The 17333-nt window shown below is 37.4% G+C and overlaps 1 protein-coding gene across 1 annotated transcript; it reads right to left on the reverse strand.

Moving 5' to 3' along the window:
* Positions 1 to 9695: 9695 nt before the first annotated feature.
* LOC130239824 (otoraplin-like) lies at positions 9696 to 13312 on the reverse strand. The gene is made up of 4 exons (XM_056471159.1): positions 13056 to 13312; positions 11547 to 11686; positions 10057 to 10167; positions 9696 to 9977 (listed from the first exon to the last, which is right to left on the reverse strand). The coding sequence occupies exons 1-4, from the start codon at positions 13189 to 13191 to the stop codon at positions 9954 to 9956; spliced, it is 411 nt and encodes a 136-aa protein (XP_056327134.1). The 5' UTR covers positions 13192 to 13312; the 3' UTR covers positions 9696 to 9953.
* Positions 13313 to 17333: the final 4021 nt, after the last annotated feature.

A 17333-nucleotide genomic window follows, 5' to 3' on the forward strand; every position in this document is an offset into this window, starting at 1 on the left:
TCCTAGAAGTGTTTTAAATAACGATTGTAGATCATGAAACTTTATGAACGTTTTGAATAACATTATTATAACCAAAAAAATCAATGCATTGTCTAAAAAGAACTAAGAGCATTCATAAACGTTAATGAGAACATTCAGATAACGTTTTGACAACCTAGAATTGAAGCATCCAGTGTTAAAAAGACAAGTGTTTTGCAGCGCAGGCAGGAAACTAATGTAACCCAGGCCACATGCTTTATTTTGGCACGAGCTGAACGATGAGTGACTTAACGAAACGGAAGGAATTATTTCACCCACAAAAGCTGCTGTAATGACTTTTACCTTGACGACCGTGGTGTTTTGCATTGGTGCAGGAGAGCGGTAAAGTGGCATGTGGACGTACTGAATCCTGCCATTACCTGTTTCTGGACCATTTCTCTCAAGGGGAAAATCACAGAGGACAAGACTCATCAGCTGTGAGTAACACTGCTTTAGAAAATAACACCATAATATGTCCAATAAAGCCTCGTCTCCATGTCTGCATCGCTCTAGTCTCCTATAAACACACTCATTTCTGCCCTTCTTCCTGCTATAAAAACATCCATTCGGCTCCCAAACACACTGCTGTTGCTTTCTTTAATGGCGATCAGTCGGTCATTTGACGTTTATGGTCACATAATGATCTGAGTGCTGCACACTGATGATTGTGGATTTCACTTATGTATTTTCACTAGTTACCATATATGTTTACAACATCCCAGCTGGACACAAAACACATTCAAATGTAAATCGATTTGATGTCAGTTGACTGCCTTTATGTCCAAACAACATCAAACCCAACCCTCATTTTTGACGCCATTTTGACATCAAGCTAGGGATGTAAAATCCAGTGTGAATCTGTAATTGAAGCTTTCTGATGAATACATTTTTTCTCATATTGTAATACTTTTCGTGCCTTTAATTTGATGGTCAAAGGTGCATCAATGTGTGGATGTCAACTAGACATCAAGATTTTGACATCAAATTCATTTGCAGTTTTGACATTGTTTTTTCTCACCAATTTAATGTGTTTCAAGGTTAAGAAGGTCATTTTTTTTGCTACTGTGATGGACATCTACTTAATACAGAATTGAAATTACACAGAAAAAAGTAGAGCAGCGCATTATTTTGTCCTTCTCTGTACATTTCCCTTAATGAATGACTGATAGCCCCACACTAAATGACTGATAGCTCCTCCCTAAATGACTGATGGCCCCGCCCTAAAGGACTGATAGCTCCGGCCTAAGTTACTGATAGCCCCTCCCAAAATTATTAATAGCTTCTCCCTAAATGACTGATAGCCCCACCTTAAATTACTGAAAGCGCCACACTAAATGCCTGATAACCTCACCCTGAATGACTGATAGCCCCGCCCTAAAATACTGAAAGCCTTTTCCTATATGACTGATAGCCCCGCCCTAAATTACTAATAGCCCCACCTTAAATTACTGATTGCCCTGCCCTAAATTACTAAGAAGATGCACCGTTAGATGTTACCTGAGTATTGTTCTGACCATGTCCATCCCTTTATGAGCACAGTGTCTCCATCTTCTGATGGCTACTTCCAGCAGGATAACGCACCATGTCATAAAGCACCAATCATCTCTGACTGGTTTCTTGAACATGACAATGAGTTCACTGTACTCAAATGGCCTCCACAGTCACCAGAGCTCAATCCAATAGAGCACCTTTGGGATGTGGTGGAACGGGAGATTGGCATCATGGATGTGCACCCGACAAATCTGCAGCAACTGTGTGATGCTATCATGTCAATATGGAGCAAAATCTCTTATTTCCAGTAGCTTGTTAAATCTATGACACAAAGGATTAAGTCAGTTCTGAAGGCAAACTGGGTCCAACCCGATACTAGTAAGGCGTACCTATTTATGTGGCCGTTGAGTACATATATATATATATATGAAACAACACAAACCACAAAATACAGTAAATTGCTAATTTACCTAATTGTCACACCCACGGCTCGTTCCTGCAGTCCCAATCACCACTCTAACTCACCAACCAGCTCTCAACAATCCCGCGACCAATCACCTGCACACTAATCACCTGCACCTGTACCCACAATCAATACATAAACCCACCTCATCCTCTCACTCATCAGCCAGTATCGAAGTTGGATGGTTCACTTCACCTACGCTCCTTCTGCCCCTTCCATGGATGTCTCCATTGCGCCTCTGGATGCATTAACTACTGAATAAGGGAAGTGACTAAGCTATTCTGGTGTTAACCTAAAGGTCTGATGTTTCTTTGGTAAGCTTCTTTGGTAAGAAATGCATGCTACAAGCTGTGAATCCAACAATAACATTGACTAATGAATGGTGAAAAGGGTTTATTTATCTAAAGTCAAGGCCTGAGTGTGTACCGAAAGTGAACACGGATCACCATAATAATGAACAACTGAATGCACAGCTGACTTTTCATACACCGTTTTTCTTATCTGGCCTTGCTTGCAGCATACCAGGATCTACATGACCACTTATGTCGATCCAGCAGTGGATTTGTCACCAAGATACCTGACCTTTGCTCTCCAGAAAGATTCAACTCCCTTGCTCTGATCCGTCCACTAGTTTCCCAAGCCTCACAAAATAAGCTTCATGACCCGCTTCTGACCTGCTTTTCTGTTTTTACACCCCAGACTCCTGCGAGGTCAGAGATATCAGCCAGATCTCATCACTTTACAAACACACACACTAGATAAAGATACACCTAGAGACTGTGAGAAACACCTGAGATTGAAACCCTTCTCGACCGCAGAGATGCTAGCCACACTGAAACGTCATGGTGCTTTTGGTTTTTTTGGGTGTGATGTTTGATGTTTTCTTTGTCTATTTTTTCCTCACCCTCCTCTCTGCTTGGTGAGTCCTTAGGTTTCTTATTGGTTTACCATTCTGTCCATCATCATTATGATCGTGTCGGTTCCACCAATCCCAGGACGAGCCGCAAGGATTTAAAGCCTCGACAGACCGGTGTGTGGTGTGCGCTCTGCCTCGGCGTACCACTTGTGCTCCACGCAATTTGATTGTGCTTCAGCCGTTTAGTGATTTACCATCTCAGTTTACTATGGTAATTTGAGTTTGCTTGTTGAACTTCGTTGGCTTTAAGTAACATCATATGATGGTTCTTGTGTGATTTGACCGTCTTATCCGGTTTGTTTTAGTCTAGATAGTTTTGTTAGATTAGTTTGAGTGTTATTGGTGTATTTTGAGTTTCGTAGCTTTAATTAGTTTAGTTCGGGTGTCGTACACACTGAAGATCTCGGTTTTTATTTGTATTTATTTTTGACGCCTAGCTTAGACTTTAGTTTTAAGGATTGTTTTGTTAATTTGATTTGAATCTTGTTGTTTTTGTTTAAAGATAATTATATTTCTTTTTTTTTCTCTCCCATTTATTACGGTTACATAATTGTTTCAACCACTGAGTAAAAAGCTTAAATGGAGAATTGATTCTTGCCTCATCCTTGATCTGTCGCACACATTACACCTCTCTCACTTAAACATTACAGCATCTCACTATGTGTAACACGGGGAGTGACACAGACAACTCAAGTTCGGATCCAAGTGCAGGTTTAATCAAAATCAGGCAAGCAAAGGTCAACACAGGTGCAAACAGATGTATAAAGGCAGTCCAGAATCGTAGTCAAATGTAACAGGCGAGAGGTCGGGAGGAAGGCGGCAGACAAGGAGAACTAGGTAAAACAAGGCAAAGAGCAAAACACGGAGAAACAAAACTAGGAGAAACACGTTGTAATGTCACTTTATAGAAAACAAGACTCAGCAAGGGAAGTGAGTGTGTGTGCTGCTTAAGTAGTGTGTGTAGTCAGTCTTTGACAATCCTCAGGTGGTGCAAATGTAATCAGTCAAAATGAGGAAGCATGTGTGTTTGTGAACGGAGTGCTTGTATGAAAATGTAGTCCATGAATGGCGGATTTGTAGTGCATGGGTTATTGTGAAAGAGATCCAGCGATCTATGAAGTTATCGCTGGTGATCGTGACTCTAAAACATCTTAAAAACGTAACCTTGGGGTTTTTTAAGTAACTAAAGGTGGTTGTTTGTGCATGAAAGACGATTAGTAAAATAATTCTCCACATTTTCATATACTTTGCTTACATTTTAATTTTGCTCCTGTCTCTCTGAAACTGATCTGACAAACTAATTCAGCACACACAGTTCCTTTTGTTTAGTTTTTATGCAAGTTCAGCTTATTTTGAACGTTTGTTTAATCACACTATTTCCCCTGAATTTTGTAGCATACAATGCAGTAAGAGTAGTTTATTTATAAACCAATTTCGAGAGGATCAGGTGCTTATGATTTATCACGGCTGGTCTCTAACTAATCACGATCTCCCAATCGTATGATTCCCCATTCCTTATAAATAACCACAGATTCAGTCCGGATAAAGGGAGAATGCCAATCAAAGTGTTTCATTCATCAAGTCTGATCATAACAAATACAGTTACTTCATGTTGACCATTAGAGGCTGGAGATATTCACACACTGCTGACACACAACTGGGTTTAAACCCCATATAAAAGAGATTGTTGCATAATAGCCACCCTTTAAGTATATCTAGTGTGCTCCAAAAACAGTGACATAATTTGCATTTAGAAAATGTAAACATCCAACTCTTCAAACAGCAGAGTGTGGTAAACCTCACATGTACATCAGGCCCACTGTAATGCATTGGGAGGCTTTTGCGAAGGGCTTGAGATTGATTTTCTGTGTGATCTGCTGGGCTGTGTTCGAGCGCAGCTGCTGCTCTCATTTTGCACAGTCGAGGTCCAGCCGTCACTCACAGCGGACCCTCCGTTACCATGGAGACGCTGCGGTGCTGATGCTGGCCGGCGGTGATGGAGTCGGCCTGAAGGAGAGATGCACGCTGCGACGGGATACTGGCTAAATCAACACACACATCTGAAAGCACACACACACAACACACTCTCATTTCAGAAAACACACAGCTGTTTCCATTCAAAGATGAAGAATTATTCGCCCTGCTGAATATTTTTCCCCAATTTCTGTTTAACAGAGATTTTTTGGACACATTTCTAATCATAATAGTGTTAATAACTCATCTCTAATAACTGATTTCTCTTTGTCATGATGACAGCACATAATATTAGACTAGATATTCTTCAAGACACTAGTATTCAGCTTAAAGTGACATTTAAAGGCTTCACTAGGGTAATTAGGGTAAAGTTAGGGTAATTAGGCAAGTCATTGTATAACAGTGGTTTATTCTGGAGACAATCTAAAACAGCGCAGACTGATCAGGCAGATGTTTACTCACTAAAGGTTTATATCAGAGATAATGTGCATTGTTTCTTATTTGATAAACAGTTTATCTTACTCAGAAGTTCTGTTATGCACATTTTGAAAATGTAAGCGTTTCTATTACGCATGAAATATCCCAAAATACGCATAAAAATAGGTGGATGGAAACATAGCTGTTCTAAACCACTACTGACAGCTCCTCTGTGCTCATCTGAACTATTGTGTGATATCCTGGTGGTGGTCATTCTGTCAAGCTATTAAGTGGTATACTTGAGAAAAACTAATGTGTTTCTGCATAAGTGGCCCTGTTAAACTGCTTCTTGAAGGAGGAGTGAAGATTTGTTTCCTCATGTGGACTTAAAACACAGAAAACTGAGCTATCTGCGCCCTCTAGAGGCCGAACAGGCAAACACAATAACAACCGCGACTAACACATCTGAAATGATGTGTTTAGTAGGTTTGTATCTAGTAATCTGTCAGACAAATCATTTAAAAGAACTTAATTCATATATATTATATATATATGATACAATTATATTATATAGCATAAATTTATATCACATTTATAAAAATAAGCTAAAATAAATTAATAAAAAAAATAATTTAAAACAAGCTAAAATCAAATCAAATAAATACAAACATAATTAATTAAATACATTTGAATATAAATTAATTAATAATTAAATTAAATTAAAATAAGCTAAAATATTTAATTGAATTTAATTAAAAAATAAAAGAAAATAAATAAATTTTAAAAAATAATAATAAAAAATAAAATAAGTAAATAAAATTAAATAAATAAATAAAAATAAGTAAATTAAAAAAAACGAAAATAAAAAAGAAATTAAATGAGCTAAAATAAAAGAAAAAAAATTTAAAAGATACAAAAAAATAAAAAATAAAAACATAAAATTAAATAAAATATAAATTGAAAAGTAAATTCAATTGAATTAAAATACATGAAATAAAATAAATTAAAATAAACTAATAATAAAATAATGAAAATAAAATAAAGATCAACATGACCTCAGGCAGATTGAGACAATGTTAATAATGATATTCATCGAGCAGACATGCATCTGACGACCCAGCATGAATGACGCGGGAGGGAAATAGAAAATTCTGCATTAATCAACACGAAGGGGAGATATAATGATCAGTGCTCGCTCTCTTAAATGTCAGACCGTGTATAACAGCGCACAGGGCAGACACTGCATTAATGAGTGTCAATGCAAGACTTCTGACTCATACACACACACACACACACACACCCATAAAATCACTGTAAAACACACTGCTTTTACCAGCCATGTCACAGTGCGTTTACTCCTGTGTCACACACATCATGGAAAAAAGGACCCACACAAAAATAATGAGCAAAAATGACAGATCTGTAGCTCTTCCTAACAGGGAAAACCAGCAACAACCAAGAATGCATAATGATATACTGTCATGGCTTTGCAATCAAAAAATGACAGTCAGTGGGACAAAAACAGCCATCAACATAACCAAAGAGGAGTATATTTGCCCGGAGTGTGTTGTTGAAGTTTTGAAAAGTTTCAAACCATTTTCCCAAAATATGAGTCAAAATAAGATTTGTTACCAAAAACCATCATATTTGCTGAAACACAGAGAAAGTTGAGCCAAATTAAGACCCAAAACCAAATTAAGACTCAAAGTTAGGACTCAAAATCAAATTTAAACTCAAAATTAAGACTCAAAAAACCCAATTAAGACTTAAAATCAAATTTAAACTCAAAATTAAGACTCAAAAAACCCAATTAAGACTCAAAATTAAGACTCAAAGTCAAATTAAAACTTAAAATTAATACTCAAAATCAAATTAAGACTCAAAGTTAAGACTCAAAATCAAATTAAACTCAAAATTAAGACTCAAAAAACCCAATTAAGACTCAAAATCAAATTAAAACTCAAAGTTAAGACTCAAAATCTAATTAAAATACAAAATTAAGACTCAAAAAACCCATTTAAGACTTAAAATCTAATTAAAACTCAAAATTAAGACTAAAAAAAACCCAATTAAGACTCAAAATTAAGACTCAAAATCAAATTAAGACTCAAAATTAAGACTCAAAATCAAATTAAGACTTAAAGTTAAGACTCAAAATCAAATTAAGACTCAAGTTAAGACTCAAAATCAAATTTAAACTCAAATTAAGACTCAAAATCAAATTAAGACTTAAAGTTAAGACTCAAAATCAAATTAAGACTCAAAGTTAAGACTCAAAATCAAATTAAGACTCAAAGTTAAGACTCAAAATCAAATTAAGACTCAAAGTTAAGACTCAAAATCAAATTTAAACTCAAAATTAAGACTCAAAAAACCCATTTAAGACTTAAAATCTAATTAAAACTCAAAATTAAGACTCAAAAAACCCAATTAAGACTCAAAATCAAATTAAAACTCAAAGTTAAGACTCAAAATCTAATTAAAATTCAAATTAAGACTCAAAAAACCCCAATTAAGACTCAAAATTAAGACTTAAAGTCAAATTAAAACTTAAAATTAAGACTCAAAATCAAATTAAAACTCAAAATTAAGACTCAAAATCAAATTAAGACTCAAAATCAAGAATTAAAATCAAATTAAGACTCAAAATTAAGACTAAAAATCAAATTAAAACTCAAAAATGTAAATAATATATTGCTAAACTGTAAAAATAAATACTCATGACAGACTTGTAAATCAAATATAGTCACAGTTGTGTGCCGTCAGGTAAATAAAGGTAGAATTTACATGTTTTTGCTTGAACTATCAATTTTATTATCAGATACAGTACATGGAAATGAATAGAGATAATTTGGGGTCTTCTTTAATGTCATTCCTCCTGCTGCGGACAAATGATGCAGACACAGAAAGCCTGAAATAAGGTTATGGTTGCTACACGGCGGTAAGTAATTGAAAGGCTTGACACTGGAAAACAAAAGCCCCATTCAAGACTGCAAATTGAATTTGGTAATATCCATTAACGTCACTACTGAAAGAGAGAGAGAGAGAGAGAGAGAGAGAGAGGGAGAGAGAGAGAGAGAGAGAGAGAGAGAGAGAGAGAGAGGTGAGGGGGGAATAGAGAGTGAGAGAGAATGCTCTTCAAGGTAATTACCTTCAATTTTCTGCTATTAAACTCCATCAGAATGGACAGAGTGCATTGCAGAGATTAATACACACACAGTGAGAGCTCTGACCTCAACACACACTCTTCCCGGAAAACACGGATTTATTTACACACATTAACTAAAATCTTTGAGCTGATGATCCACATTGTAAAATGTATGGTAAAAAACAGCAGCTGTGGTTGCCAGAACTTTACTGTTAAAAGAATACGGTAGATACCGTAAAATAGTTTTCTAGATATTTAAGTAAACATTCCCATATTTCATTCATTAAGAGTATTATACACCAGTCTTTTGTTGTAAAAAAGAAATCCACAACATTTATTGGGGAAAAAGACAGCTGTGGTTGCCAGAACTTTACTGTTAAAATACAGTAGAAACCGTCAAATAGTTTTCTTTTGTCTTTTGTTGCACAAAAAATGCATAAAAGTTACAGTGAGAAAACAGCAGCGGTGGTTACCAGAACTTTAACATTAAAAACATGATAGAAACGGCAAAACTTTCTAAATCTTTCCATAAGCATTACCGTATTTCATTAATTTAATGTTTTATATACCAGTCATTAGGTGTAAAAAAAAATCTGTAAAATTTAATGTGGAAAAAGGACAGCTGTGGTTACCAGAACTTTACAATTAAAAATACAGTAGTAACCGTGAAATAGTTATCTAAATCTTTAGGTAACCATTACCGTATTTCATTCATTTATAGAATTTATTCAGCAGTTTTTTATTGTTGAAATAGAAATCCGTAATATTCACAGTAAAAAAAGTCAGCTGTGGTTGCCAGAACTGTATGGTTAAGATCACAGGTCTCAAACTGCATTCCTGGAGGGCCGCAGAGGGTTTTGCTGGAACCCTAATCAAACACAGCTGATCATCTAATCAAGGTGTTTTCATTCATTCATTTTCCTTCAGCTTAGTCCCTTATTTATCAGGGGTCGCCACAGCGGAATGAACCACCAACTATTCCAGCATATGTTTTACACAGCGGATGCCCTTCCAGCTGCAACCCAGTACTGGGAAACACCCATACACACTCATTCTCACACACACACACACACACACACACACACACACACACATACACTACGGTCAATTTAGTTCATCAATTCCCCTATAGCGCATGTGTTTGGACTGTGAACCAGAGAAACGACTGACAACTGACACAGCCGGGGCTTGAACCAGCAATCTTCCTGCTGTGAGGCTATAGTGCTAACCACTGAGCCACTGCACCACCCCCTATAAAGAATATACTGTTTTCTTATATGCCAAGCTGTAAGATATTTTATTTAGCAGAAATATAAACATATCAATCTTTTTTTAATCCTTCTCATCATCAAACTTCTATATTAATACATGCATTTGATTATAATAATTTAGCACATGCCTTTACCATAACTATGCATGTCTTGTGTCATGTTTTTTTAAATAACATTAACTAACGGAGCCTTATTTTAAAGTGTGACCAACAATTGAAGTCATAAAGCATGAAGACCGCTGGGGTGAAGTTGTTTTTAAGCACAGAAGAAGTCCACGTCCTACAGACAGAGAGAGAAAGAGGATGTGTTATTAATATAAAAGAGCGTGTTTTTGTCAGTGTGTTTGTACAGCGCTCACTGTTGTCGGGATCTCCACAGTGTGCTTCTGAAAAACCTGCGTCTCGTTGATGTAATTACTGGGGAAATAACCGATGATGCCCATCTGATCCACATAACGCTCACCGTAAACCTGCGCAAGAGAAGAAGCGGATGAAGAAATCAGTAAAAGCGCATGGGAGATAATAGGGTTTATTTTATCCCCAGTGTATAATATACCCTACAGATGTAGAAAACTACAGTATTGGCTCATATGTTTATATTAGGCCCTACTGTAGTTGTTGTGTTACCATAGCAACTGTAGAATCACCACAACAGATCAATTAATATAATTGTTGTGTTACCATAGCAACTATACAATCACTACAACATATTAATTGCTATAATTGTTAAGTAATCATAGCAACTGTAGAATCACCAAACAGATCGATTACTGCAGTTGTGCTACCATAGCAACTGTAGAATCACTACAACAGATTAATTGCTATAATTGTTAGTAACCATAGCAACTGTAGAATCAGCACAACAGATTAATTAATATGATTGTTATGTTACCATAGCAACTATATAATCACTACAACAGATCAATTAATATAATAGTTGAGTAACCATAGCAACTGTAGAATTACCACAACAGATTATTTGCTATAATTTTTGAGTAACCATAGGAGCTATAGAATCACCACAACAGATTAATTAGTATGATTGTTATGTTATCATAGCAACTATATAATCACTACAACAGATCAATTAATATAATAGTTGAGTAACCATAGCAACTGTAGAATTACCACATCAGATTAATTGCTATAATTTTTGAGTAACCATAGCACCTATAGAATCACCACAACAGATTAATTAATATGATTGTTGTGTTACCATAACAACTGTAGAATTAGCACAACAGCTTAATTGCTATAATTGCTGTGTTACCATAGCAACTATAGAATCACCACAATAAGTCAATAAACATAATTGTTTGTTACCATAGCAACTATAGAATCACTACAACAGATCAATTAATATAATTGTTGTGTTACTATAGCAACCATAGATTCAGTTATAACCGGCACGTCCATAGAAGCGACCTAGGCGGCTGCTAGGGCAGAAGAATAGTGAGAGTAGTGTCTGCTACACCGCCCACTAACCCTTCCCCTCACCCCCCCACCCCCGGTCTTCACTTTCATCTACGCCACCCCCCCCCCCCCCCTTCACTTTCATCCTCAACACCTCTGCCACGCTTCACTCCGCGAATCGGTCATAGTTGCGTTTTCACTTTCAGGTTGAGGGCGGCATGATCGTTGTTTGCCTAGAGCGCCAGTTCAGCTTGCTCCGGCCCTGACTGTAGCATGGTTAGCGTGTTCAGAAAAAAAACACTAATTAAATTGCTGTAGTATTTTTTTCTTGGGCCATCACAAAGGTGTGCTCGCTCTGGTTCATCATCCTAGCACAGCTTTTATTATTGGTAGAATAAACATTTGCTGAAAGTAAAATACTTGTCTGAACACGCACACTTCCAGACCAGAAGACTCCAGCGCCCTCTGCAGGCCGGAGTTTAGAAAACACATAGATCTTCTGTCCTCTCCTCAGGTTGATGAATCTGCAGTCTGGAGCCACGTAATCCTCAAGAGCCGAAGCCACTGAGATCACATCTGGAGGGAGAAACACACAACTTTATCAGCAGGTAGAAGTTGACCACTGATATATGATATACTTAGAAACAATCTTCATACTCAGATTGCCAGTGCATTTCACAGAAGTGAAATGACAATGACAAGTAGATGAAGAAACAGCAATGGAGCTGAAAAAAAAAAGAGAAAAGACATATCTACATTGATGGTTCCATGGAAGAAGTACTTTTAGGGCCCGTGCAACCCATCCAATACACAAAGGGTATTCATAAAAGAAAAATAAATCTACTGAAGTCAAAGGAAAACTTCATCAAAACTTCTTTGGGGAACAAAATATATATTTGTTTATTGCATCACTTTGAAAACCTTCTTTTAAAGGGTACCTATTATGCAAAAAAATCCCAGTTGTGTGTCAGCAGTGTGTGAATATCTCCAGCCTCTAATGATCAACATGAATTAATTGTAGTTATTATAATCAGACTTGATTAATAAAACATTTTGATTGACATTCTCCCTTTGTACGTGTCATCAAATGATGAAAGCCCCGCCCACTTGTGCCCATCTCTCCCTCATTAGCATAAACAGCAGCCCTGAGTGAGAAGCAGCCGTCTGTCCATCATTAGAGTGTTTGAGCTGCTGAAGATAATGTCAGCATAGACTAAGAGGATTATAGATGTGGAGTTTTAGATGAGGAGCAACAGACTGACAGAAGCATGAAGCACACACTCACACTGACAACATGCAGACCTGACTCATACTGATAACACAAGTCCTGTTTTACATCTGTCGCTATGGGGACGCACAGCCGTCTGTAGCTCCGCCCTCTTCTGAAAAGAGCACAATCTCATTTGCATTTAAAGCGACAGTCACCAAAATGCCTCAATTAGGGAGACACTGCTGGCTGCAGAGACATTTGAGCTCCAATGAGAGGGAGCTTGAGCTTGAGCTCCTCCTCCTGTAAGCTGTTTTAATGCGTACACCCACCCCTAACCCCAACCCCCAGTGACATCACTCGTAGAAGAAGTGCAAGGAAGGAGGAGCTGGAGATCAAGCTCCCCCTTGCTGGAGCTCAGCTCTGCCCGAGTGGCTCTGCAGTGAGCACCACTTGCAGTTAGGATCAAAGCCTACAAGGGTCACTTAGAGACAGCAGAGACACATCCTTTAAAAAGGGTGTGTAATAGATCTCCTTTAAGAGTGAACTGAGGATCCTGCTACTAGCAATAATAAAACAGTCATTAAAAAATAATTGCTGTGGTTTTTCTCAGTAATTTCTAGTAAATTTCCCAAATACAGTAGAGCAACAAGTGCATCCAAAAAGACAAGAATGGGTGTTATTTTATTAAAAGGTGTGTGTGTGTGTGTGTGCGTGTCTGTGTGCGTGTGAACTTACATGAGCAGTCACGGTCTGCACAGATCTTTGTGTCCGCCAGTTTGTCCATCAGAGCTGTGTGTATCGTGGACTCGCCGATAAAACACACACCGATGAGGACGAGGAGCAGAGTTTGAGCTGATTTATCCATTTTCATCAACTCGTGGAGAAATCAGAGGCACCGTCCGACACACTGAGAGAAACTAAGGAGCTATTGAGTCAACGCACACACACACACACACACACACACACACATTCCAGACAGAGGAAAAATACACCACTCGGCTGAAGCTGATTCTGCTGATACCCACACACACACACACACTCACACATACAAACCACATAAACACACACACACTCACACCACATGTAGCCTACACATTCCAGATGGAGGAAAAACACACAGCTTGACTAAAGAGTCAACACACACACAGACACACACTTACACACATTTAAACCACATTTACACAGACACACACATCATACCCATACAGCCCTTACACACACCACATACACACTTACTCACATGCCATATACACACACACACACACACACATCAAATATACACACATATAAACCACATAAACACTCGCACATACCACATGAAAACACATGCAAACCACATAAACATACACCAGATACTTACACAAACCACATAAACACACACAATATACTTACACAAACCACATAAACACACACAATATACTTACACAAAACCACATAAACACACACAATATACTTATACAAACCACATAAACACACACCAGATACTTACACAAAGACACAAACCACATAAACACACACAATATACTTACACAAACCACATAAACACACACAATATACTTACACAAACCACATAAACACACACAATATACTTACACAAACCACATAAACACACACAATATACTTACACAAACCACATAAACACACACCATATACTTACACAAACCACATAAACACACACAATATACTTACACAAACCACATAAACACACACCATATACTTACACAAAGACGCAAACCACATAAACACACACAATATACTTACACAGACACAAACCACATAAACACACACAATATACTTACACAAACCACATAAACACACACCATATACTTACACAAAGACACAAACCACATAAACACACACAATATACTTACACAAACCACATAAACACACACAATATACTTACACAAAGACACAAACCACATAAACACACACAATATACTTACACAAAGACACAAACCACATAAACACACACAATATACTTACACAAACCACATAAACACACACAATATACTTACACAAAGACACAAACCACATAAACACACACAATATACTTACACAAAGACACAAACCACATAAACACACACAATATACTTACACAAAGACACAAACCACATAAACACACACCATATACTTACACAAAGACACAAACCACGTGAACACACACAATATACTTACACAAACCACATAAACACACACAATATACTTACACAAACCACATAAACACACACAATATACTTACACAAAGACACAAACCACATAAACACACACAATATACTTACACAAAGACACAAACCACATAAACACACACAATATACTTACACAAACCACATAAACACACACCAGATACTTACACAAAGACACAAACCACATAAACACACACAATATACTTACACAAAGACACAAACCACATAAACACACACAATATACTTACACAAACCACATAAACACACACCAGATACTTACACAAAGACACAAACCACATAAACACACACCATATACTTACACAAAGACACAAACCACATAAACACACACAATATACTTACACAAAGACACAAACCACATAAACACACACAATATACTTACACAAACCACATAAACACACACCAGATACTTACACAAAGACACAAACCACATAAACACACACAATATACTTACACAAACCACATAAACACACACCAGATACTTACACAAAGACACAAACCACATAAACACACACAATATACTTACACAAACCACATAAACACACACCAGATACTTACACAAAGACACAAACCACATAAACACACACAATATACTTACACAAACCACATAAACACACACCAGATACTTACACAAAGACACAAACCACATAAACACACACCAGATACTTACACAAAGACACAAACCACATAAACACACACAATATACTTACACAAACCACATAAACACACACCAGATACTTACACAAAGACACAAACCACATAAACACACACAATATACTTACACAAACCACATAAACACACACCAGATACTTACACAAAGACACAAACCACATAAACACACTACATATACACATACACACACCATACACCTAATACGCATGTATCGGTCTGTTGTGGTAAAGAAGGAGCTGAGCCGAAAGCCAAAGCTCTCGATTTACTAGTCAGTCTACGTTCCTACTCTCACCTGTAGTCATGAGCTTTGGGCCATGACTGAAAGGACAAGATCTCGGATACAAGCGGCCGAAATGAGTTTCCTTCACAGGATGGCAGGGCGCACCCTTATAGACAGGGTGAGGAGCTACGACACCCCGAGAGGTGACAGACTCCTCTACATACTCCTCCACATTGAGAGAAGACAGCTGAGGTGGCTCGGGCGTCTGATTCGGATGCCTACCGAGGGAGGTGTTCCAGGTATATCCCACATGGAGAAGGCCTTGGGGAAAACCCAGGACACGCTGCAGGGACTATGTCTCTCAGCTGGGCTGGGAACGCCTCGGGATCCCCCCAGAGGAGCTGGAGAAAGTGTCTCGGAGAGGGAAGTGTGGGGTTCTCTCCTGAGACTGCTGCCCTCGCGACCCGGCCCGGGAAAAGCCGATAAAACTGAATGAATGAGTTTAATTCGTTTTCTTTTTCAGCTTAGTCCTCTTTATTAATGCAGGGTCGCCACAGTGGAATGAACCGCCAACCTATCCAGCACATGTTTTACGCAGCTCTTCCAGCTGCAACTTATCTCTGGGAAACATCCTACACACACTCATTCACACTCATACACTACGGACAATTTAGCCTTACCCATTTCACCTGTACTGCATGTGTTGGGACTGTGGGGGAAACTGGAGCACCCGGAGAAACCCACGCCAACACGGGGAGAACATGCAAACTCCACACAGAAACACCAACTGACCCAGCCGAGGCTCGAACCAGCAACCTTCTTGCTGTGAGGCGACAGCACTACCTACTGCACCACTGCATCGCCCTGAATGAGTTTAATATTTTATGTAATAATTCATTCAATTATATTATAATTACATTTAAATTACCCATATTAAATATCTACATTTATGTGTTTTTCTTTCATCAGTAATGTGCACATTTTCCAATGTTCAAAATAGAGATCAGTGTGTATGGGTGTTTCCCAGTACTGGGCTGCAGCTGATCCCTTGCGTAAAACTTATGCTAGAATAGTTGGCGGTTCATTCCACTGTGGCGACCTGTGATGAATCAGAGATTACACCGAATGAAAATGAATGCATGAATGAATGAACATAGAAATCGTTTCAGATAAGGCCGACAGATGGCGCCCTTGAATCGTTTCATTTCATTTAATCACCGCATTTATTTATTTATTTATTTATTTATTTATTTATTACGAACTGATTATGTATTCTTATGAGACGTCTCAACATGTTTAACCAACTTTAAAGGTTCTAAAAACTAATTTCATATCTTAAAAATTTTATTACAAATAAAACAAACCAAAAAAACATACTTTACTGAAGATAAACCATGATAATTTTATTATAATTGTTTAACCATGATATTGTAGTAAAAGTGTGGTTAGGCAAATGGTAATATATATTAAAAAAGAAATTTACTGCCCTTTTACTTTACTTTGATAACAGGTTATGCTACAAAACATGCTCAGAGATAATAAAGTCGGCAGTGATACATGAAAATGAAATAACTTTCGTTTTATAAGAAAACAAAATTCCAAATATCACCAAAAAGAAAAGATGTTTTGACCGTTTTTTATTTATTATTATTGTGTTTAAACGAGCTAAACTGATGTAAGAGCGGTGTAATGTTTTGTTTTGCATGACACAATAGTTATAACCCAAAGTTGCGCGGTGGTTGCAGCATACCTGAAACATGAATATTCATGAGTTAATCAAATTACCAAAATACTTCCTTGTTCATTTTTTCACAGTGAACTGCTCACTTCCCTTCTGTTCAATCCTACTGTATTATGTTCCACTCTATACATACACTATCTCAAAGTTTAACGTTATACAAAAATAAAAAACAAACAATA

This window comes from Danio aesculapii, chromosome 13, assembly GCF_903798145.1.
Source record: "Danio aesculapii chromosome 13, fDanAes4.1, whole genome shotgun sequence".
NCBI lineage: Eukaryota > Metazoa > Chordata > Actinopteri > Cypriniformes > Danionidae > Danio > Danio aesculapii.